The sequence below is a fragment of the Poecile atricapillus genome, chromosome 10, assembly GCF_030490865.1.
Source record: "Poecile atricapillus isolate bPoeAtr1 chromosome 10, bPoeAtr1.hap1, whole genome shotgun sequence".
Taxonomy (NCBI): domain Eukaryota; kingdom Metazoa; phylum Chordata; class Aves; order Passeriformes; family Paridae; genus Poecile; species Poecile atricapillus.
Window position 1 is genome coordinate 20,281,338 of NC_081258.1, and position 24,960 is coordinate 20,306,297.

Consider the following 24,960-nt stretch of genomic DNA (forward strand, 5'->3'; position numbering starts at 1 on the left):
CCCAGTTTGTTCATTCCCAATTGACGATGATGGTGATGATGGTCATGATGATGATGATGATGATGATGATGATGATGATGATGATGATGATGATGATGATAATGATGATGATGGTGAGGGCCCATTTTGCTCATCCCCGTTTGATGATGATGGTGATGATGACAGTATTGGTGATGGTGATGCTGCTGCCACCGCTGGTGATGATGAGGATGATGAGGATGATGATGATGGTACTGGTGATGACCCATTTTGCTCATCCCCATTTGATGATGATGGTGATGATGACAGTGTTGATGATGATGATGATGATGATGATGATGATGATGATGATGATGATGATGATGATGATGATGATGATGATGATGATGATGATGGTGCTGGTGAGGGCCCATTTTGGTCATCCCCATTTGATGATGGTGATGATGACAGTGTTGATGATGGCGATGCTGCTGCCGCCACTGGTGATGACAATGGTGATGATGATGATGATGACGGTGGTGATGATGATGATGATGATGATGATGATGATGATGATGATGATGATGATGATGATGGCGATGATGATGATGATGACGGTGCTGGTGAAAGCCCAGTTCTCCCATCCCCACTTTGTCCTCGAGCTGACCTCTGCGGCCCCGCTGGGCTGGGGTAGGAGCCGCCACAAAGGCGGTGTATTCCATCCTTTAATTACTGCCGCAATCACAACACGGAGCCGCTGTCAGTGAGAGATAGCTCGGCACCGCCGGCTGGGATCCTCGCCACTCGGGGCTTGTAACTAAAACTGCAGGATTAATTTGATTAATTGATAGAATTATTTTCCAAACTACTCTTTTGTTTATGGAGGCTTAAAATGCTTGCCGCCTGCACCCTCCTGGTGTGTTGCAGAGTGGAGATAAAGTGGCTGAAAATAATTAGTATGGCTTAATTTAGGGAAAAAAATAACCTCAAAAGAATTTTGCAGAAAATTTAAGGCGGCACATTTTACTTTGTTTTGGCAGGAAATATTATGGAGCTGGAAATGGGACTTTTATGTTTTCCCCGTGCTATATTTCACCAGGGCAGCAAACCTGCGGGGCGGAGGAGGAGAATTTCACGCCTGGTTGTTGCCAGAGCTCTCCCACACCTCCAGATCCATCACCTGGGCACCTGGAAATGAGTCTCCTGAGAGCCAGGGGAATGCTGCAGGGATGGGACCCGTCCCCAGGGCCCCAGGATGGGTGCAGAGACTTCTTCCCAAAGCTGCACCCAATTTATGAAAGCCCAGGGCATGAGTGACACCCACCTGGGGCTCTGCTCCCTCTGGAATGTCGGCATCGTCCCCACATCTCTGGGGGCTGAATTATTTAATTAATTAGTTCATTAATAATTCCTTTCCCCTCAAAATGTGAGTAGTTTTCCCCCCCATTCTTTCCCCCTGTTCTCACCCACCTCCCACCCCCTCAGTCTCCCCCAGCCCTCGGCTCCTCTGAGCTCCCTAAAGCCCCCGGGTTTGCTGAGTCCTGCATTATCCGGCAGCGTTTGTCACTTGGAAGATTGCAGGCCCCTGTCACTGTAATTCCAGTGAGGATGCAAAGCCAGGCAGCTTCTCCTGGCTGGGGATTAACTCCCTGCTTGGGGGGGCACAGGGGGGCTCCAGTGGGACCCAGCACAGGATCCAGGGGTCCCAGCCCTGCACCCCATGGGATATGGGGCCAATCTGCACCGTCCCCAGTCCGGATCCACATCCTCAGGGATGGGATAACTCCACAGCCGGCCCCAGGGGTCACAGGGAGGGTCTGACGGGAGGTGCCTGGCGTTGACGGAGCCCCTCGGGGGATTTCTTGGCTTTTTGCCACCACCCTGAATTTTCCTCAAGCTGTTTGCTCCTCAGCTCCCCCCCTCAAAATCCAGCCAGCCTTTCTTCCCTCAGCCCCACATCCAAGTTTCTGAGCCGGAGGTGCTTTAAGCCTCTCCATAAAGCCTGGAGGATAACGGGATCCACCATGGTTGTCACGCTGCAAGCAGGGGCTGAAGATTTAGAATTTTTTTTTTTCTTGCTTTTGAGACAAATCTGGCCGTTCCTTGCACAGCAGGAATTTAAAGCCCAGCTCCCACCTTCCTCCCCGGGGTGTGTGACAGGGACCACACCACACCAGCAGCATCCTGCACCCCTGATGCTGACTTCATGCAGGAAAATCTGGAGCCCTGAGGGCTGTGAAGGGTGGGAACAGGAGCACAGGAGCCATGCAGCCCCCAGGGATGCCATCCTGCCAGCAGTGATGCTCCTGAAGCCCAGGAATTGGTTGGATTGCTCCTTCTGGGAGTTAGAACATCATTCCTACACAAGGAGTTCGATAAGAGGGAGGGGGAAATAAGCACTGGGAAATCCCAGCCTTGGATTTGGGATGTGGGGGCTGCTCATCCACACATCCCCACCTGGTTTCAGGAGCATCCAGCATCATTTGTGCCAGGGGAGGTTTAGGATGGATATTGGGAAAATTTCTTCATGGAAAGGTTTGTCCAGCCCTGGCACAGCTGCTGAAGGCAGTGGCAGAGTCCCCATCCCTGGAGGGATTTAAAAGCCACGTGGTTGTGGCACCTGGGGACATGGGTCAGTGGTGGCCTTGGCAGTGCTGGGGCTCGATGATCTTGGAGGCTTTTCAAACCTAAATAATTCCACGGCTGTGATTTGTTTTAATCCCAAACCCTTCTACGCTGCCACCGCAGCTCCAGGGAGCGTGGAATTCCTCAGCAGCGTCTGTGCACAGGACGTGCCCAAACCGTGCCCAAGTCATGGAGGGACATGCCCAAACTGTGCCCAAACCGTGCCCAAACCGTGCCCAAACTGTGCCCAAACCGTGCCCAAACCGTGCCCAGTTTTCTTCTGCCGTGTCCAAGCCATGTCACATCCCTGCCCAAGCCGTGCCCAAGCCACAGAGGACCCGGGGCTGTGGCCACAGGCAGGTGACAAGTGGCACCCGGGGCCGGGTTCTCCTGCCAGCAGGTGGCAGGGCCCTTCTGCAGGTGGGGCACCGTCATGCCAGTCCTCCCTCTTGGGACAAAAAAACCCTAAAATAGGATATTTTGAGCTGGAAAAAAATCTGGTTTTGGAGCTTTGGCAGACCGTGCCAGCGGGCACTCAGCCCCCTCGGGGGGATCAGCACAGCCCCCCAAGATCCGCCCCAGCCATCCCAGAGCCCTGAAATCCGGCAGAGGCAGCGCCTCGGCTCTTCCCATTGACATTCCTGCGCCGCCACCTCCTCTCGCCGCGTCTCTAATAATATCAGGCCAGATTAATTGGCACTAATACAAATGTACACAGCTCCATAAAAAGATGTCACCTCGCTCACAATGGGGGGAACGGCTGCTCCCGCATTATCTCTGCTCTGCAGGCGTGTAATTCACTCCTCGGGAAAACACGCTATTTATTCGGCTCCCCTATAACAATCTCTCTGCAAACACCGCGGCATCGGGAAGGGAGCAGGGAGACACCCAGCCCTGCCGCTGGCACCGCCACCGTGACGCCTGTCCCCGCTCAGGGTCCCCCCAGGGGATGGGACAGCGGGATGAGGGATTTGGGGACATCCCCGAGCAAGGATCCGGCCCTTGGCTGGTGGCTGACACCGAGAATTGTCACACCTGGAGGGGTCTAAGTGGCTCTGGGATGGTGCCAAAGAGGGAATTAAAGGAACATTGGCAAAGAATGTGCCAGGGGAAGGATTGCAACCTGTTTACTTCGCTCCCCAGGGCAGGGCGGCAGCACCCACCGGCTCCAGAGAGGCTTTGGGGGCGGTTTTTTGGGGGGGAGGATGGAACCCCCGGTGGGTGTGACAATGTCCCCTCGCCCCCTCGAGATGCTGCGGCTGCTTCTTCCAGCACAAAGGGCCGGGGACAGCCCCCATTCCCTGCAGAGAGGAAATTTGGGCACCTCGTCGGTGTTCGATCACCCCCAGCCCCTCAAATCCACGCAATTAATGGTGCTGTGTTTAATTAAATGGTTGTCTAATTATCCTGGCATAAGCAAACACGCCGGGTGAATACCATGGGAGCTGCGGTGCCGGTGGGGATCCGTGGATGTGGAACCGGCTGGATCTGCGGTGCCCCCTGCCCCAAAACCCCTGGAGCCAAGCCGGAGGGAGGCTGGAGACCCCCGAAAGAATCGGGGTGGATTTTGGCTCCCCATCAGCAGCCCCCGATGGAGTCAGAGGCACAGAGGCCACTCCGGGCTCCTCGGGCCAAGCCGGGCTGGGAAGGAAGGGAAAGGCTCTGGAAGCGGAGCTGCTCCCCAGGGGGGTTTGGTCTCCAGGAAGGCGGCGATTCGAGGCCATTCGAGGTGAAAGGCGCCGCCAGGATCGTTTTGGGGGGTGGTCAGCCAAGGGGGGGCCAGCAGAGCCTTGTCCTCAGCAGCATCTCCCTCTTCCCATAGGGTTTTTTTTTTTCTCCCCTGGATCTTTTCTTAATTCCTAACTTAATTTCTTTTGACATCCTCATTGCCGGTTTGACCTCTTTACTGGAATCATGTGCTGCTTAAAACTCATTATCCCACCATTGAAACAGGAAGTTAATTAAAAACCCTTCAAAAGAAGAAAAAGAAAAGGGGGGACAAAAGCACATCCCGTGTCCGGGGATAGATGGAGAAGGGATATGAGCGAGCTGTGCCGTGTCCCCACAGCCCACCAGCCCCCTCCATTGATCCAAAAACCCCATCATCGTTTGGGGACCACCAGCCATCCCCACTGGCAAATCCCCCTGATCCAAACCAAGCATGGGCAAGGTCCGGTTTGGGAGAAATTGTTATTTTTCACAGGAAAATATTCCTGTCATGGATTCAAAATCTAAGTGGCTCCTGCTTAACCCACGTGTCACCCCAAAATGCTTTCATGCTCACAGGTCACCTGGCTGGGATGATGGCAAGGGGGGACCCCAGGACCCCTCCATCATCCCCAGGGTGTCCTGGGCTGTCCCCACCCTGAGCCAGGGTCACGGTGGCCATGGAAGTCACAAGTGGGAGGTTTGGGACAATTCATCTGGAAATGAGTGGGGTTCTAAGGGATCCAAAAGAGAGCCCCTGGGGACCCCACAGAAAGGTTTGGGGGGCCACATAAGAGCCTTTGGGGCTCTGCAAAAAGTGAATTTGCACCCGGTGAGGGCACTGAGGTCCCAGCGGAGGGAATGTTGTGAGTGTAGGAGCTTCCAGAGAGGTCACAGGGGATCCCAAAGGGGAGTTTGGGGACCACAAGGAAGGATTGAGAACCCCAAAGGGAGGGTTTGAGCTGCTGCTGATGAGATGCGGAACCCAAAAGAGGGGTCCGACCTAACGGGGTGGGCTCAGAGACCCAAAGCTGCGGGCGGAGCCTCCCGGGGCTCCCGGGGTGGGGCTGGGGACACATTTGGGGACACATTTGGGGACACATTTGGGGACCCCTTTGGGGGGGAGCGGGGCGCGGAGCCCCCGCAGGGATCGAGCCCCGAGGCCACGCCCCCTTCGCCGTTATCCCCGCCCCCTTTGCGGCCCCGCCCCTCCGCGCGCGCCATCCGGTGGGCGTGGCCTGCGGGGGGCGGGGGCCTATGGGCGGCCGCGGCGGCGCTGCTGGCCCCGCCCCCCGGAGCGCTCGGCGGGTTTGATCCGGCGCGGCGCCCATTGAGAAAATCCCGCGGCGGCGGCGGCGGCGGCGGCTTCGCTCCGCCGAGCACGGCCCGGCCCCGGCCCGGCCCCGGCCCCGGCCCCGGCCCCGGCCCCGGCCCCGGCCCCGGCCCGGCCCCGCGGGCGGGCGGGCGGGCATGCGAGCAGCCGGGGGCCCGCCCGCCGCCACCCACCTGCCGCCCGCCCAGCCGCCAGCCGGGGCGCCGGGCTCGCCCCTCGCCGAGCGATGTCCAGGAGGAAACAGAGCAACCCACGGCAGATCAAACGTGAGTCGCCGCTACCGGCACCCTCTCCCCTGTTCTGTGCTGGACGCACCGCCCCCTCCCCCCCCCTATTTTTTTTTTTTTTTTGTACCACCCTTTTGTCGGCAGCGCTCCCGCACCCCCCTCCCGCGGTCCCCCGGTACTCCCGGGACACACCCGGGACCCACCCGGGACGGCCGCCGTGGGTGCCCGTTCCGGCTGCCGGCAGCTCGCCCGCCTTGGTCTCTGTCCCCGCCGCTCCCCCTCCCGCGCCGCCTCCCCCCCGCCAGCGCGGTGGCTCCGGTACCGGCTCCCGATGGGGGCCCCGATAAGGCTTTAAAATATTCCGTTCTGCAAGTCCCGTCCTGATAACATCGCTCTGTCGGGACGGCCTGAAATTGTGATCTTATCTCCCCCGCCTGCCTCCCATCCAGCGCCGGCAGCCGGGGCCAGGGGCTCCCCAAACCCCCTCGGGGCTCCCCATCGCCGCCGGGCCCCGCCAGCCCCGCCTCGGGCTCCTCACGCCGCCTACGGGCCCCTCACCCTGCCAGGGGGTCTCCGACCTCCTCCCGGGGCTTCCCATCCACCCTGGGGCATCCCAGCCCTGCGGGGGGCTCCTCACCGCGGGGACAGCACCCTGACCCTGCCGGGGGCTCCCCTTCCCGCATGGGGACCCCCATTCGCCTGGGCGCCGCTGGACCCGCCGTGCCACCGTCCCCGTGTGCCACCGTCCCCATGTGCCACCGTCCCCATGTGCCACCGTCCCCACCGGCCGCGCTGTCCTTGTCCCTCCGCCCTGCCCAGTTCCCCCAAGTCCCGCTTTGCATCCCAGCCCAGGCTGGACGTGGCCATAAGGAACCCACGGGACTTTGGCCACATCCCTGTCCCTCCCTGTGGAATGGTGATTCCAGAGGGTCGCGCTGCCCACGATCCAGCCGGGCTCTTGTTTTGCTCCAGCGAGGATGTTCCAGCAAGGCACAGAAATCCTGCAAAGTGCTGGAAGTTTTTCGGTGCCGGGCTCAGCTTGGCTTTTCTCCTTCCTCCCCGGTGTGTGTGTGTGTGTGTTTTTCTTTCCCCCTCGAGTCGATGGAAGCTGGTGATAAGAGGGAGATGGGAGGATAGGGAAGGCTGGCCACCATGTGATAATCTACCTTTATCTTTCTCCTGAAATAATTGCAAGGCTGAGTTGCACCTACCTGTTTCCCTGCCTGGGGTGATTGCTGTGGTGATAACGCTCAGCTAGACTTTTACCCGGGGAGAGTTAAAAATAGTCCCAGCTGCCTCTCTTTTTTTTTTTTTTTCTGGGTTTTTTTTTTTTTTCGGGATACTTTTCTCCTTTGGCTTTATCCAACTTCCGCGGCTTTATTTCGGCAAAAAAGCCCTGCGAGCCGTGCCTGGGTAACTCCAGCTCGTTCATCCGGGAGCGGAGCGGTAGCGCTGGAATGACGCTGCTCCCTGCGGGAGCCTCGCCGCCGGTGGGATGCCCGACCCCAGCACCCACCAGAATGGACTTTTTGGGCCAAACTGGGGCAGGACGAGGCCGTGGCAGCTCGGCCGGGCGGCGGCGGCTCCTCGTATCTCCTTCCTCTGCTGCTTTTCTGCAGAGATGTGAAGAAATGATAAAAGTGGGAGGCTGATCTCAGGCCGCCGGCGATGGCCAAAACTGATTAAAAGCTGAGAGCTTGGAAGCCTTCCTGTATGTGTCAACATGAAAACAGTCATTAGAGGCGGCGAGCGCGGCGAGAGCGCCCTGCCGCTGCTCCATCAGGGAAGGTATGCATGAATCAGGGCTCCGGTAACCAGACTCCTCTCATGTACAGACCGGACCTGTTTCCACAAAGTCTATCCTCCTTATCATCTCGGCTGGAGCATTAAAAACCTCCTCCAGATTGCTATCTGCTGATTTTATTTTCCTGGGTGACGCGATGTTCTCGCTCTGGCTTCGCCTTCTCTTGTGGGGTTGGGGTTTTGTTGTTTTTTGGGGTTTTTTTTTGAAGCCCGATGCGAGGCGCAGATTAAGGCTCGCGGGGAGATCGCCGGGAGAGCGGGCGATCGCCAGCGCAGATAAGACAAACATCAGACACCGGACTATATTTAACCAGCTGCTTTAACCTTCCTCTTCTCCGTGCCTTTCCGGGCTGGGGCTGGAGGGGCCGGGGGAGCCGCTCCTCCCTCCGAGCCCCCCCGGCAGCGGCGCTGGGGAGGCTTTGAAAACCGATTGCATCGCGATGGTGGCTTTTGATAGCGGAGAAAACACCCCGAGCATCTCTCCCTTTCATTTTTGGGGGCTCCTGCCCGCAGAGGACAGTTTCTTTCCATCCCTGCCTCTAGCACCAACCTCCCTGCAGCTGCTGCTGCTGCTTTATGGGGCGGTTTATTTTTTTTCCCGTCTTTTTTATTTTTTATAATTTTTTTTGTGTGTGTGTGTGTGTGTCTGTCTTTTGTTCTGCTGGTAGATAGATGTGAGGGGCTGATAGGGAGCAGGAGCTGATCTCCAACCCAGATAGCCTGTTATATTTATTAACTTCAAACATGGGAGCGCGGGCGCCCAGCTGATGAGCGAGGCTCTGGCAGCTGCCGGTGCTTTCGCAGCGCCGGGTCCTGCGATGGGGGAACCTGATAAACGGGAGATTGATCTCATCGCGCTGATGTGCCTCCCCCTCCCTTCTTCTTTTAATACAGATATTTTTTATTATTTTATTTATTTTTTTGTTGTTGTTTCTAAGCGAGCTGGAAGCAAATGTTTTGTCATAGTTGCAGGGGCCTGTTAGTGGTTATTATTTTTTCTTTTTATGGTGTGGGGTTTTTTTGGTTTGGGTTTTTTTTTCCTTTTCCCTTTTTATTCTGCGCTCAGCTACAGTAGATCTGAGCTGCTGATAAACGCCGAGCCCCGATCTCCATCCTGATAGAGATTGCCAGGGCTGATAAGGACCACTTATCTCTCCCCACCAGACCGGAGCAGGATTCGCTACAACAACAAACACAGCAAAGAGGGGCAAAAGGGCTCCAACAATTTGTTCCATTGCAAATGTGATTAACGCAGGCACTTTAATTATCTGATGGGGGGCAGCTGCATGTGTGTTTTTATTTCTCAAGGTGCTAGGGTGGTTTTGCCCCCCTCCACGTGCTCTGTGAAACGAGCTGGGTTGAGAAGCCGAGCTCTCCCAGCTCCTGTTATCGGCTGCAGATGTTGCATTAGTTTGATGAGAGCTTTGACTTTTTTTGATGATTATCTCCCATTCTGCTCCGCCGAGCGAACGCACGGGCTGGGGTGGGGGCAGGGGGGGGGGGGTGTGAAAACACCGTCATATTTTTGCATGTGGATTTTCTCTAATTGCTATTAGATGGTGTCAGATAACGAGCCTGATCTGCGCTGCTCAAGCCGCCGTCTCTCGATGGGGTGTGTTGGGCTCGGTGGTTTTATTTTATTTTTTTTTATATTTTTTTTTTCCTTTCCTCCTGCACGCTCGGCTGCTCCGCGGTCCCGCGTGGGCTCGGAGGCGATGCCGGGAGGGGATCGTGGAGCCGGGCAGGGGGTGGCCGGCCCGTGGGAGCCGTCCTTCCCGGGAGCTTGGAAAATTGCGTTTCTTGTAAAGATGACAGTGGCCAACCCAGCTTCTATTTTTAGCGGCGGCGTGGTGAGCCGGTGGCGTGGGATGCTCCCGGCACGCCTCCTGCCCGCTCCTTCCCTCCCTGAGTCGCTCCTTCCCTTTCAGGTGACTCTGTTTCAACCTCCTCTGCTGGCTGCTTTTTTTTTTTTTTTTCCTTTTTTTTATTTTAATATTTTTTTCTGCTTGTTTTTCCCCCTGCTCTCTGATGCAGCTGCACTTTTCCATCCCCGCCACCTCCGTGCCTCAGTTTCCCCATCCGTGCCTCCGGGCCGGGGTGGGCGGGGGGTGTTTGGGGAGGTGTTCCGTGGGGTGGGAAGGGCTTGCTCCCGGGATCGGCCGGGTGCCGGCAGAGCCTCCCAGCTCCGCTCCCAAAACCGGAATTTTCTGCGGATCCCGGGGCTCCCTCAGCCTGGCAGCCCCTCCTGTACCCCACTCCTGGCATCCCGAGGGTGGCATCCCCGTGTCCCACATGTCTGCTACACCCACGGGCGCTGCCTGCCTGCCAACCCCTCCCCTCTTGTGCAAACACCCCGAGGCCTTTGCCAGTCCTGGCGCGGTGGCATCCGAGCGGCTCCCCGGAGCTGGCAGGGGTGAGGGTGGCAAAGCCCTGTGGCACCGCTGCCCCCGCAGCGGCTCTGCCCATCCCGGCTGGCACCGGCCCCTCGGGATGCTCCCAGGGCTGGGGACACATCGTGGTCCCCACGGGTGGGGTGGGTGAGTGACCGTGGGATACCGGTTGGATACTGGTGGGATACCGGTTGGATACCAGTGGGATGCACCTGGCAGAGCTCTCCCAGCCGTCCCCAGGTGTTTCCCACAAGCCATGTTCCTGCTCAGTAGGAGGGTCTGCACCTGCCTCAGGTGATGCTGGGAGAAGTTTCCCTCCTCTTCCCCAGGCTCCATGTGTGAGCATCCCTGCAGGCTCCAGGAGAAGGGCTGGCAGCTGGTGGCCGAGGGGACAGCTGGGAGCAGGAGATCCATTCCCCATGGGTAACGGAGAAATAGCGCTGGTGGCCAGTGCCACCAGCCCCGTGCCCTGCTGTGGCAGCCGTGGGCCACTTCATCCCTCGATGCCAGGGAACCCTGCGAGCCCTGGTGGCACCGTGCTGGGGGCATGTCCCAGGATGGCTCCTCCTGGCCATCCCCATCTGCACAGCGGGCAGGGAGGATGAGGGGGATGCTCGGGGAGCGAGGGCTGGAGCCGGGCTGGCCATGGCTGAACCAGTTGTGCTGAGAGCCCGGTGCACGGCCCTGCCGGGGCCGCGGGGTGGGAAAACGGCGCTGGAGCCGCACTGGCGAGGGAGGCTCTGGAGGCTTTGTCAGGCGGCTGCTTCCAGGGCCCATGGGTTGGTTTTGTGTCTGAGGCTGCTCTTCTGCCTCCTGAGCCCCCGGGGGATGCCCCCATGCCATGCCCAGCCCAGTGATGGACTGTCCCCAGCATCCTGGGGAAGCCACCTCCAGCCAGGATTTACACCTCGGCATCCGAAGTGGCGAGGTTGGGCAAGGTCTTATTTTCCATGGTGAATCACGAGGCCACCTAGCAAGCTGCAGCTTTCCCTTTGGCCAAGTTGTGATGCGGCCAGCTCGGCAATCAGGGCTTGGGAAGAAAGCAATCCTTTCCCCACGGGTGTTGCAGGAATTGTGCAAGGAAGCAGCGCCTCGGCACAGGTGATCCGAGGTTCCTGGAGAGGGGCGGCACCCCAAGGCATCACCGTGTCCGCATCCATCCCAGAGTGGGAATCTCTGTGCCCTGGGGTGTTCCCAGCCCTGAGGAGACACCTGGGAAAGGAAAGAACAGCGCTGCCCAAGCTGGGAGCAGCGGGGCTGGTGGATTTGGGGTCAAACGCAGCTGTGCTGGCCAAAGGAAGAGGATGTTTTGAGGATGTTTTCCATGCGTGCCGTCCATCCTGCTGCAAAGAAAACAACGTGATCCGCCTTGGAAAACACTGGATGGGGCGTTGGTGTGGAGGGAAAACCAGCCCAGACCTTCCAAAGAGACACAGCCAGGGCTGGGAGTCGATGCTGCCCGGAGAGAGGGATGTGAGCAACGGGGCCACGGCCGGAGCGACGAACCTGGAGCTTCTCAGAATCCAGCATTTAAGAAGATAAATTGGAAAAGGCCTCTGTGCCAGCCCTGCACCGAGCTCCACCTCTGCTCCATGCTGAGGGCACAGATTTTTCTCCCTGTGGGGCCAAGAAATCAGCTCCCCCGCTTTGGAGAAGAGCGGGAATGGGAGCAGGAGGCCAACATCTCCTATTTTTTTTCTGCGCCACATCCCATGACTGCTTTTGCTGCCTGACTCAGGGCTTTTGGCCGGGCTGTGTCCTGCTGCTCCTTTTATCAGGAAAGTTCAAGTGTTTCGGGGGTAATACAGTTCCCTCTTCCGATGGCTGCCCGGCAAAGGCTCCACATTGTTCCTGCAGCAACATGTTTTTTTGGAAGGGCTGAAATGCCGAAAGGAATGCAACTGCTGACCTTGGGCTGCAGTGGGGTTAAGGAGTGTGTGCCTATGAGTCACTCCAGATAAGAGCCTTCCACGGCTTTTTTCCTCCAAAATAATTCTTTATCTCCTCTTTCTCACATCAACATATTTTCTTGACATCTCCCATTCGATAGCGCGTGGAGGAAATGTGCTCCTCTAATTTGTTCATCTGATGAAATGTAGATCCATTGTTTTCCCTCGGCCTTGGCCGGCCGGGAGCGTGACCCCGGAATTTGGGGATGCGCCTCCGAGTCAGTGCCCAGGGCTTGGGGATGCTCGGTGGGGTCGGTGTCCCAGAGCTTTGGGAATGCTCAGTGAGGTCAAGGCCTGGAGATTTTGGGGTGAGTGCGTGGGGTTTTGGGATGTTCGATGGGGTCGGTGCCTGGAGCTTTGGCAGTATTTAGGATTGGTACCTGTGTTTGGGGATGTTCAGTGGGGTCAGTGCCTGGACATTTTGGGGATGTTCAGTGGGGTCAGTGCCTGGACATTTTGGGGATGTTCAGTGGGGTCAGTGCCTGGACATTTTGGGATGTTCAGTGGGGTCAGTGCCTGGAGATTTTGGGGATGTTCAGTGGGGTCAGTGCCTGGAGATTTTGGGGATGTTCAGTGGGGTCAGTGCCTGGAGATTTTGGGATATTCAGTGGAGTCAGTGCCTGGACATTTTAGGGATATTTAGGAATGGTGCCTGCAGTTTTGGGAATGCAAACCCAGGGTTTGGGGATGTTTGGTGGGGTCAGTACCCCTTGCTTTAGGGATGGGCTCGGTGCCCAGGATTTGGGGAATGTTTGGACTTTGGGGATGCCAAACAGATTCGGTGCCTGGGGCTTTAAGGATGCGCCTTGGGGTCAGTGGCCAGGAATTTATGGATGCTTGAAGGAGTTTGGGGGTGCACCTTAAGGCTGTGCCTGAGGCTTTGGGGATGCTCAGCAGGGTCAGTCCCTGTAGCTTTGGGATGGTACCCAGGGGTTTGGGATGCTCGATGAGACTGGTGCCTGCTGTTTTGGCGATGCTTCTCTGGGTCAGTGCCTGGGATTTGGGAATGTGTTTTAGGGTCGATACCCAGAGCTTCAGGGATTCTCGATGGGGTCAGTCCCAAGGCTTTACAGATATTCCTCCAGGACAACACCCGGGACCTTCCCAAACGCGAGACCGGGAGCAGCGGCGAGAGCATCCCCAACTCATCCGGGCACGGCGGGGAGACAAAACCGCTGTTCCCCCTCCCCTCCTCTCCCCGCTCCGCCGGGAAGTTTGGCCGCTCGCTCTCTTCTCCGTCTCCCAGCCGAGGCCTCTCATGCTACTCGCAGCTCCTATGATAATGCGGAAAGTTGAACTGGCCCCATTACTGCGCTGCGATGGTTGCCGCGATAAGGGCCCGATAATGGCAGCGATAGCGGCAGCTCGGTAGCCAATGGCTCCGCCGCTCCTCCCATTAACATTCCCCACCACGGCCGGGCTCGGAGCTGCCTATCTGCTCTCCATTTCCACTCCTCCGCTAGATAAGAATGGAAATACTGACTTCATAGCTCACTGATTAAAGTGTCTGGATTTCTTGATAATACACAGATAAATTATGTTTTTCAAAAAGAAGGTAGGGAAGGGAGTGCGAGGGGAGGGAAAAACCTCCAGTCCATTTTTATTATTATTTTTTTTTCTTCCTTCCCTCTTTCTGGCCGTGCCCTGGGAGTTTGGGTTTGTGCTGCTCCAAAATGCCCTTCCCAGCAAGGAAGGCAGAGCCCTGTGAGGTGCCCTCAGGAATTGGGGGGAGACAAAGGATTTTTGGGAGCTACGTGGGTGGGGTGTCGGGCACGTCCAGCCGCCTCCCTGTGCTGGGATGGAGATGCTGTTCCTGCTCCTTGGGCTTTGCCAGCTGTGCCACACCTGGGGCATCTCAGCTGGGATCTGTCCCCAAGCTGGCAGGACCCAGGGATGCTCGGGAAGCATCTCCATATCCATATATCCATATCCATCTATCCATATCCATATATCCATATCCACCTCCAGCCTGAGCCTCCCTGGTCCTGCTGCCCTGGGTATTTGGAGCAGCCTCATCCCACTGCCCCATCCATACTCAACTCCTTGACTTTCCTCACTCATCCCCGCTTGGAGCAAACACAGCTTCCAGACTTTTTGGTTTGGAAAAAGGTATCGACCACGAGCATCTGAGTTTGTTTCATCTAAATATAAAACTAAAGAGCAAACAGTATAAAGTTCATTTTTTAATGTGCTGCCCCATTCCAGTTGGGCTGCTCTCTTTATTTTTTTTTTTTAGGGGAACTGTGATAAAAAGCAGAGATAAAGGCAGGACTGTTTTGTGTAGGAGTCGGTATCTGCGTTATCTATCTCCCTTTTTCACTCTCCGAGCAGCTCTGTTGTTTTTCGCTCTTATCTCGCTCCACCAAAATGCCAAGAACAGGAAAAAAAAAAAAATTAGAAAAAAGAAAGAGAGAGAGGCAGCACAGGCACGTTTGCACGGAGCAAACTCAGCGTCCACAGAGCTGGGCAGGAGAAGGGCCTGGAGTTGGAGGAAGAGGAGGGTTGGGGTGCTGGGGAAGGCAGGGAAGGATTTTGGGAGCAGCGTTGTCCCAGGGATCTCCATGTGCCAGGATCGGTGCCTGCTGCTCTGGGATGGGCCACCCGGCCTGGCTGTGCCCACTGAGGGTCCTTCCCTGCCCCTGGAGCCCCCACAGTTCCTGTTTGTTGCCCTGGAGTGCTCCAGGATGGCTCTGGGAGCTGGGATCAGGCATCCTGTGGGATTGGGAGCAGCAGGGACATCCCAGCCAGAGCATCTTTGCTGATGTCCCCTTGTGTCCATCCCTTCAGACTGGCCTCACCCAGGGCTATCACAGATGGGAAGGCTTGGGGTGGACACTGGAAGCCATCCCTGTTCCCTTTCCATCGCTTTTGGGAGTGGGATGGAGCTGGCAGGACCCGGAGCTGCTGCCCACAGGAAGGGGATGGCTCCAGCTCGGCACCTCCGGGGTAATTTGTCTCTGGATTAGGCCAGAGCGTGACCTCTGTCCTCGCTGTCACCTGGCACTGATGTGCTCCCAGTGCTGCCTGAGCATCCCCACCCCGCCCGATCCTGCCTGGAATGTCTTTATTCCAGGTGGGAGAGGAAGGATGTGAACTGAGGGGCTTTCCCCCAGTTCCACCCTTTGGCAGGGATCAGGGAGCCTGATCTTCCCGGATGGAATTTCTTTGCCGTGTTGTTGCGTGTCCAGCTGCTCCCGAAGCGCCCACATCCTGGATCACCATGGAGACAAACACCTCCAACTGCTCTCGGATGGGGTTTGGATGGAGACAGCTGCAGGCCCCCCAGGAAGGACTGCTCCTTCTCCCCCAGTCTCAGCAGGTGCCTCAGTTTCCCTGCCGTGCTCTGAGCAGGCTCTGGCGGCTCCGTGCGCTCTCCAGCCGGGCGGGCAGGCCCACGTTCAGCGCATCCCTTCTCCCGGAGCAATCCCATCCATCTGCTGCGCCAGGGACGGCTCCATTCCACTCTCTCCTCTCTCCAAATCTATCAGGCCCTTATCGACCCCATCTGAAACCTAAAGTCACTCCATTGTCATTGTCCCTGGATTTCTTCCCTCCCTCGCGCGCGGTTGATCCGCCGGCCGTTCCTATTGGGAATGGCGGCCCCCAGAGCGCCCCAATCTCCCGGAATCTCTCGGTGGTTTATCGGCCCATCGGAGCCGGGGCTGGCGGGGCCGGCGCTGGCGCCGCTCGCTGCTGATAAAGTTTCAGAGTTCAGGCAGTGATGAATGTTCAGTAACTGCACCCGCCGCGATCCCGCCTGGGCTTGGCAGCGCGAGCAGCTCCGGCTGAAACCAATCCCTCCCCTATCAGCAGCGCTGCTTTTTCTCAGGCTCGGCCTCTCCCCGGGTCTGCTCTTCCCTGGGGGGCTCCCCTGGGGCACCACAGCACCCAGGGATGCTCCAGGGGGCTCCGTCCCAGGGGGGCTTTCTGGATTTCACCCTGCAATGATTTGGGTTGGGAAGGAACTTAAAGCTCATTTTGTTCCAGGGCAGGAACCTTGCAGCAGACCAGGCTGTGGTGGTTGGGATGGAGCAGCTCCCCAGCAGTGACTGGAGCATCCCAATCCCCATCCCCGTTCCCATCCCCATTCCTGTTCCCATTCCCATCCCTGTTCGTTCTCATCCTTGTCCCCATTCCCATCCCCATTCCCAATCCCCATTCTCTTCCCCATCCCATGATAAGAAATCCCAGCCTTTCCAACACCTCCATTCCCTCTCTATCCATTGTTTCCCTCCTGGAAAAACTAGGCCTAAGCATATTATAAATGTAATCGTTATTATAAATGTAATCATCATTATAAATTTAACAATTGTTGTAAATACCATCCCATGAGCAATGGCAGCATCACTTACCCCCTCCATGCCCCCCCATCGCTGTTCCCCTCCTGGTATCAATTAGGCCTAATAGATTATAAATGTAATAATATTAATCATTGTAAAACCCCTCTTGAGCAGCTGGAGCATCTCCCCATCAAGAATTACAGCATCACCCAGTTCCTCTATCCCCTGTTCCCCTCCTAGATAAATTAGGCCTAAATACAGAAATGTAATAAGTCAATGAATTTAAGGTATAAATTATTATAAATACCCCCCATCAGCAATCCCAGCATCCCTACCATCTCCTGGATAAACCAGTAATAATTTAATATCAAATTCTAATCAATACATTATAACCCCCCCCACCCCTGCATCTTCCAATCCTCCCACCATTCTTTTTTTTCCTTGCCCTTTTCCCCCAGGGCTCCATAGGCCGGGTCAGGGTGAGTTTTATCTGGAGGTGATGGAGAAGGGCCCCAAATTTGAGATAAAGCCCCCCGGGGCCGGCCCCAGCCGCTATCGGCTCCATGCACGGGGCCGATCTTTCATGGGGAGATATCCATGGGAAGAGCCCTGCCTGGGATGCTGCAGCCAGGCTGATAGGGGAGAGGGCTGATTTGTACTCAAAAAAGCCCCTTTTCCTCCCAAACTGGATCCCAGGCTATTGGAATTTAGCGCAGCATCACCGAGGGGAGATCTCCCGTTACCGAAACCTCGTTTGTCCCGGCTTGGCGTTCCCCATCCGCAGGGAACGGGCTCGGGAGCAGCCGAGGTCGCTGGTAAAACAAACATTGGTAGGGCCCAGGGAGGAATTGGGTGAGAAGAGCGGGCGGGTGGCCCATCAGATACCGGGATTTGCAGCCCGGGTTGTTCTCCGGGTGTTCCTGGCAGCGGGGCGGGCACGGCACAGCCCCGCCACCGGACCCTGGACGCTCCAGACCCCACCAAACCTCCTTGGCTACAAGGGCAGCTGGGACTGGCTCCAGGAGCATCTTTCCCTGAGGGATACCGGTCTGTTCCTGCAGCCTTTTGCTCTTTCCATAATTCAGGGGGAAATCAGGTGATTTAGGGGCAGGGAGGAAGTGATGCCTGAGTGGAATTCCTGCGTTTCCAGTATGAGGTGGTGGATGAGCATGCTGGTGTTGCTTTGTGCATCCTAAAACCTCGTATGGAGCCTTGCCCACCTGCTTTTTTGTTGGTTTTCATCATCATCATCAATATTATTATTATTATTATTATTATTATTATTATTATTATCATCATTATTAATGGTTTTTTAATTGGAAGAGGATGCTTCCAGCGCAGGGATGAGGAGGAGCTGGAAGGCTGTAGAAGGGATCCTCCATTATGTTGCCTGCCTGGTGGAGCTGGAATATCCCCCAGGATGCCCTGGCACAGCCGGGATGTCCCCACTGTCCCCCCCAGTGACACCCAGAGCCAAGGCTGAGCTGTGAGGTGCTGGAGAGGTTTGGGATGTGGTGGCTTCCAGCTCTGTCCCTCATTCCCTGGCTCTTGGAGCCTTCCTTGGACTCATCCCCTGCCCACTGGGGCTTGGAGGAATTTTTATTTTTAGAAATGAGGATTGTGGATTCCCAGGACGCTTTGGGTTGGAAGGACCTTAAAGCTCATCTCCTTCCTCCCCCTCCACGGGCAGGGACACATTCCACTGAGCCCAGGTTGCTCCGAGCCTCATCCAACCTGGCCTTGAACGCTTCCAGAGATGGGAATTGGAAGGAGTCGGATGGGAAATTTTATTTAAATTCGTATTTAAAAATAAACACTTGGACCTGACAGCAGCACCGAGCGCCAGCCGGCAAAGGCAGGTTGCCACCAGCCTGCACGTGTTCCCGATCCAGGACCTGCTTTCCACCACGGGAACTCCTCCTCCTCTTCCTCCTCCTCCTCCTCCTCCTCCCTGCTCCAGAGCCGGTGGGAAAGTCTGTGGCTGTTGCTATTTTCTATCTCTTATCAAGGCCTCTTATCACTTTGCTCTTGTCTCCGTGCCGGCTCTCCGAGCGCCCAGGGTCTCGCTCTTGGCAGCCTGGAAAAGTCCCTCCACCTCCTCCTCGATTCCCTATATTCTCTGGCCTTTTATTTAATTTACCAGCTAAGCACAAAGAATCAAGAAAAGCTTTATTGTTCCTGCGCTGGGAGAACCTTAATTGGAGCACAGTGATCAAATCATTACCTGGATAACGCCGGGTTTCCCTGGGAATGCCGACCCTGGGCCCAGCCCTGGTGACAGGGGCACATCGCCTCAGCTTCCTGCAAGTTTTTAGAGTTGCTATCTTTTTTTTTTCCTTCTTTTTTTTTGAGGAAAAAAGGAAGAAAAATAATTTTAAAAAAAAATAAAAATCCTTGCTCGTTATCAATAAAAAAAAAAAAAGGAGGGAGAAGGAGGGAGGGAGAAGAGTTAATCGTCGAAGCGGAGTATCTTGGAAGGGAGCGTTTTTTGGCTCTTCCCCTCTCTGTAAAACCAGCCTCAGTAATTCAGTTTTAAAGCATGAAAAAAGGGAGTTGATGAAATTCCACTATCAGCACTGAACCAATATGCAAAATATCTCGCCGAGAATCAAATAGCTATTATGTTTTCATTTCCATTTCAGCGTATTTGCTTAATGAAGAATAGACAGATCAGGCCAGCCGAGGGAGGCTGTGTGCGGTGATAACTGTGCAGGGCTCCCAGCAATCCCGGGCAAGTGACGCTCCGCTCCTGCTCTGCGCTCCCTCTCCCTCCCTCGCTTTTTTTTCTTTTTGCCTTTTCTCCCCTTTTTTTTGATTTTTCTTTCTTTTTCCCCCAGTGGTTCGTTTAACCCACACAGATGGTGGGGAGTGGGGTGCTGCAGTGGGGTTGGGATGCAGCCAAGGACACGATTTTGGGATGGTCCCCGTGGGCACTGGGTGACACCGTGGTCCCCAAAGCCCTGGTTTCACATGGTTGGGTTTATCTGGAGCATCCCCATCTCCCTTGTGCTTGGAGGTGTTGTGGGGTGGGGTGTGGGATGCGTCCAGGGACTGTGGGAGATGATTCCAGGATGCTGTTGGCCACCAATCATCCCCCATTCCAGGTTGGATTTGCGTGGAGCATCCTCATCTTCCTCACGGCTGGGCCTCGGTGTTTTGGGCTGGGATGTGGGTGGTCCCAGGATGCATCCAGGGACCGCAGTGACGGGATTCTGGGATTGCTGATTCCCCATCATCCCTGTGGGTGCCCAAACCCCAGCTGGATTTACGTGGAGCATCCCCATCTCCTTCCTGATGGGGATGGATATTTCAGGGCGGGATGTGGCCACCCCAGGATGCATCCAGGGACCCCAGGGATGTGGCATTGGGATGCTGCTGGCCACCCATCGTCCCAATAGGAATTTGGTGACACCACAGGACTCAGTTTTATGTGGGGATTTATGTGGGGCATCCAGTTGGATTGATATGGGATGTCCAGTTGAATTTATATGGGATATCCAGTTGGATTGATATGGGATATCCAGCTGGATTTATATGGGATATCCAGTTGAATTTATATGGGATATCCAGCTGGATTGATATGGGATATCCAGTTGGATTTATGTGGGATATCCAGTTGGATTTATGTGGGATATCCAGTTGGATTGATATGGGATATCCAGTTGGATTGATATGGGATATCCAGTTGGATTGATATGGGATATCCAGTTGGATTTATGTGGGATATCCAGTTGGGTTTATATGGGATATCCAGCTGGATTGGTATGGGATATCCAGTTGGATTTATATGGGATATCCGGTTGGATTGATATGGGATATCCAGCTGGATTGATATGGGATATCCAGTTGGACTGATGTGGGATATCCAGTTGGATTGATATGGGATATCCAGTTGGGTTTATATGGGATATCCAGTTGGGTTTATATGGGATATCCAGCTGGATTGGTATGGGATATCCAGTTGGATTTATGTAGGGCATCCCCATTTCCCTCCTGGCTGGGGATGGGTATTTTGGGGTGGGCTATGGGATGCACCCAGGGCCCATGGACGGTTGGCTGCCACCATCCCTGTTAGGCCATAGTGCTGCGGTACCCAAAGCCATCCCCATCCTCCTCCTGCTTCCCGCTGTTCCCGGGCAGGACCTGGGTGGTCTCAGCACCCTTGGGTGGGTGCCAGGTGCCCTCCTGGTCCCACCCATCCCTTCCCAGCCCCATCCACCCCTCCCTGGGCAGGCTGGAGGTGCCAAACCCCGGCGCAGGCGAGCGTCGGGTTAACTTTATCAGAAGCCCGAGAGCCGTGAAGGCGTGAAGGAAGAAATTAGCCTAACAATGTTTCATTTACAGCGGGAGAAACGATTTGTTAGCCGGCGATTGTTTCTGAATATTATCAGAGCCTTTTTAATTGTGCTGGAACTGAAATTAGCAGAATTAGAATAAATTGCCTTCCCTTCTCCGGCAGCCTCTTTATTCACGCTCATTGTTGTGTGCTTTGTATAGATTATGGGCTCTTTGTTCTGCTGCTGTAAATATACATGCCTGGAGTCACGGCGAGCAGCTGAGGTCTGCAGACGGGCTGGCCCCGCTCCGATCCCCCCTGTGATGCCCCGATCCCGGTTCCGGTAGCCCCCGGTAGCCCCCAGTAGCCCCCGGGCTCGCGGCGTCGTGCGGCGCCAGCCACATGTGCCACCGCTGCCAGGCCTTGCTGGGGCCGCTGCGTTGTCATGGCAACGGCCAAAAGAGCTGGCAGTCCTGAGGGGTGTCCCCTGTGTCCCCCCTGTGCAGTGTCACCCCCGTGGGGCTCTGTCAGAGAAGGGGCGGTGGGGACCATTTCTGGGGTCTCTTTTGGGGTCACGTCTGTGCGCACAGGACCTCCCTTGCTGCCCACGGTGCCCCAGGGAGGGGACACTGCAGCCAGACGTGGCCACCTCGGCAAGGTGACCCTGTGCCCCAGGGACACTGCACCACAGGGGCGGCCGGACTCTCCCTTCCTTCCCTGGGGGGCATTTCCTCCCAGCACCCTGATTTCCCAACTGGGAAAACGCCACCCCCCTGGCATCTTTTCCCTCTGGTTGTCCCCTCCTAACCTCCTGTCCGTGACCCCACAGGTTCCCTGGCAGCGATGGAGGAAGGCGAGGATGCCCCGGTGGGGGACAGGAGCCCCTCGGAGAGGGACGGGGCCACCTCGGACTGCGAGGGCTCTGCCGAGCGCGACACCTCCAGCCCCCCCGGCAGTGAAGGTGAGCCCTGGGGCTGTCCCCGCTGTCCCCTCCCCACCGGAGCAGCCTGCAGGGCGGTGTCTCTGCTCCAGGGGCAGGGTGTTCGTTAGCTAAGGAAGCAGCCTGGCCACCCCTCGGTGGGTCAGTGACACCCCTGTGTCCCTGGGGGGTTCCATCCCTCTGGCCGGTGGCAGGACACCCTGGGGACAGCCCAGATTGCAGAGTCGTGTCCCTTGGGGTATGGAGTGACCCCCTTGGGGTGTAGAATCACATAGGTGGGGGATAAAGTGACCCCTCAGAGGGCTGCAAAGTGACCCTTTGGGATATAAAGTGACCCCTTAGGTGCAAAATGACCCTTCCTCCTACCTTAGGGTGCAGAGTGTCCCATCCCAGGGATGCAGAGTGACCTCCTGGGGTACAAGGTCACATCCTTCAGAATACAAAGTTCCCCTCCCCACCCAAAATCAATGTCACCTCCCTCGGGGTGCAAAGTTCCCCCGCTCAGGGGGACCAAGTCACATCCCTCAGTGTACCAAGTGACTCTCCCAGGGTGCCAAACAGCCCCAGAGGCCACAGGTGGTGGCCCTGGCCGTGCCACAGCTGGGCTGGGGGCACAGGGCCGTTGGTGCCACCGTGCCACCCACGCAGCCGCCGTGCCGAGCCGTGCCGCGCCCCAAAGGTGGCTGCGACTCAGGGCCGGGCTGAAAAAGTCCCAGATATCCTTTAAGTTCCTTCCTGTGGAGGTGGGGGCAAATCCCAATCAGTTAATGTTTGCAGTGCCCTTTGAGATAACGGCGCCGGGGCAAGGCTGCGCCGGCTCCCGGCAAACCCCGCTGCCTCCAGCTGCCGGACCTGGGGGAAAAGTGTCCCCAAAACCAGGGCAGCCAGGCCACCATGCACCAGCTGGGGCAGGGAAGGGATCCTGATAGTGGGGATAGGGAAGGGACCCCAGAATTTGGGGCAGGGAACAGACCCTGATAGCCCCAAGAGACGAGGCAGGGAGGGGGACCCCGATAATGAGGGCAAGGAAGGGACCTCACTAGCTGGGGCAGGGAGGGGACCCCAGCATTTGGGACAGGCCAGGGACCCCAATAGCCAGGACAGGGAATGGACCCTGATAGCTGGAGCAAGGAGAGACCCCAGTTTCAGGGAAAGGACCCCAACAGCCAGAGCAGGGAAGGAATCCTACAGCAAAGCAGGGAAGGGAGCCTGATAATTGGAACAGGGAGGGGACCTGATAACCAGAGCAGGGAAGGGACCCCGGTGTCTGAGTCAGGGAGGTCTCCCAGGCAAACTTTGCTCGGTGGTGGAGGGAAGAGAGGGCTCTTATCTGATGGGGGAGCCGGGCTGGGGGCGAGGAGCCGGAGCTGGGGCGCGGAGCTGCACCTGGCACTGGCCTGCCTCGATAAAGAGGTGATAGCAGAGATAAGGCCGAGCAGCAATAACGGCCACTAAAGCTTTCAGCGCGATGGATAAAAATCGATATGCCAGGCACTTTGATTTATAGCCAAAAATAATAGGACTTTTATACCCGGTGATTGATTTATTTGATGTTAATCATTGCGCTTATCACCTGTATTAATAATCTCCAATGGCGGTGACGTCACCCCTGGGCGGCCGCGGTGGCGCCGATCGATTGGGCTCCGCGCTGCTCGATCCGCCCGGGACGCCAAGGCAAACATGTACTTTGGGCACTAATCTGCCACACTGTCATATGCAGATTGGCTTTATCAGCCCATCTCCAGCAGCAGTTAATGGAGAAAATAATTGTTATCAAGTTGCTATGAATACGCCACAAATAGAGCCGTGAGGGGAGCGGGGCTCGGCGCGCCGACGTGGGATGGCACGGGTGTGCCGGGGGTTTGGGGTGGCTTGGGAGGTCTGTGGGGTGGAGGGGCTTGGCTGGACTGGTGGGACGTTCCCAGGGGGATGGGGGCTCTGGGCACAGGGATGTGGATCCCCTCCCTGTGCCCGGCCCCCGTGGAATGCTGCCTCTGGAATTCCCTGCTCGTGACCTGCTGCCTTCCCCCTCCTGCTGCAGAGTCCAGAGATGCTCTGGAGAGCCCGAAGGAGCTGGAGAAGCCGGATCCTGGAGAAAACCCCCAGGAACCAGAGATCTGGAATGGGCCAGGTGAGTCTGTGGTGTGGGGCCGGTCATCCCGCTCCATCCCAGTGTCCTGACTGGATCTGCTGGAGCAGCTCCCAAGCACTCGCCTCCTTTTTGCAGCACCAGTATGAGGAGGACTGGTAGCACTGGGAGCTGGGCAGGCTGCAAACCCCAGAACTCCTGGTGGAGGGGAGGTGTGAGGTGATGGTTGTCAGCCCCAGCGTCTCTGGGGTGCTGTTGGGATGGTAAAACCTTGGATTTGGGAGCAGCAGGGATGCCATCCTCACAGCTGGCACCACACCCCCTGGCACTGGCAGGGTTTGGGCCCGTCCTGCGTCGCACCAGGGCACTTCAGCAACATCCTGGCAACCACAAGAGCGACGCTGGGGTGGTTTGGTGATGGTTATCAAAACCCCAAGGAGCGAATTCAGCCTCTATCTCCCCCTGGTATCTTCACACCGGGGCTGCGGGCACCGGGGCACCGGCGGGGCCGGGCTGGCCCTGTGGGCACCCCCAGCCCTATCACCCACTATCTCCAAAGCCACGGGGTTACAGACGTGTGCCACACGGATTCACAGCATGTCTGGGCTTGGAAGGGAGCTCTGGAGATCATCCAGCCCAAGGCAGGGGCACCTGGAGCAGGTGGCACAGGAACACGTCCAGGTGGGTTTGGAATGGCTCCAGAGACCCCAGACCCTCCCTGGGCAGTTCTGCCACCCTCCATGGGAAGAAGTTCTTCTTCATGTTGAGGTGAAACTTCCCGTGGTTTGGTTCATGGCCATCACTCCTTGATTGGGGTTGTGGATTGTTCCACTGGGAGCAGCTCCTGGCAGGTGGATGGGGATGGGACCAGGGCCACCTGAGACCCCCAGTGTGCCACATTTCGGGTCCTGTCGGTGCTGCCCACACCCTGCTCCTGCCAGGGGAGCTCCCAGAGTGTGGGGCAGTGGTGGCCCCGCTGGAGGAGAGCCATGAGTCACCCTTTGGGGATGGATGCACCGGGCAGGTCCCGCTGCGTCCCCAAGGCCGCGGGAGCGCTGGGAAGCGGCGGCTGCCAGCGCACGTGCTCCTGCAGCTGCCCAAATCCCCACGGCCCCGCGGGAACCCCGCTCCCCCTCCCCGCCCCGGCCGAGGGGAAGCTCCTGCCGACCCCGCTGATATCCCGGCCCTTCCTGCGTGCTGGGCAGGAAGAGCTGCGAGGCCACCCCCGGCTCCTCCTTATCTGCTCCCAGCCCTTTGCCCCCGGCGCTCCCGGGATGCCGGGGCAGGGCAGGATGGGACCGCAGCTCCAACCCCACAGATCCCCCCATTCCCTCTGGGGTCGCCCCACGCCGCATCCCCTCATCCTCCGGAACGGAGCCCGGC

General features: G+C 57.0%; 1 protein-coding gene across 1 annotated transcript in view; it reads left to right on the forward strand.

Moving 5' to 3' along the window:
- Positions 1–5,721: 5,721 nt before the first annotated feature.
- The window catches only part of ZFPM1 (zinc finger protein, FOG family member 1), a 35,069-nt gene continuing 15,830 nt past the window's right edge, over positions 5,722–24,960 (forward strand). Inside the window, exons 1-3 of the mRNA XM_058845728.1 lie at positions 5,722–5,889; positions 21,378–21,509; positions 23,530–23,619. Coding sequence (XP_058701711.1) covers positions 5,850–5,889; positions 21,378–21,509; positions 23,530–23,619 — 262 coding nt within the window. The 5' untranslated portion in view covers positions 5,722–5,849. The remainder of the gene's footprint in view (positions 5,890–21,377; positions 21,510–23,529; positions 23,620–24,960) is intronic.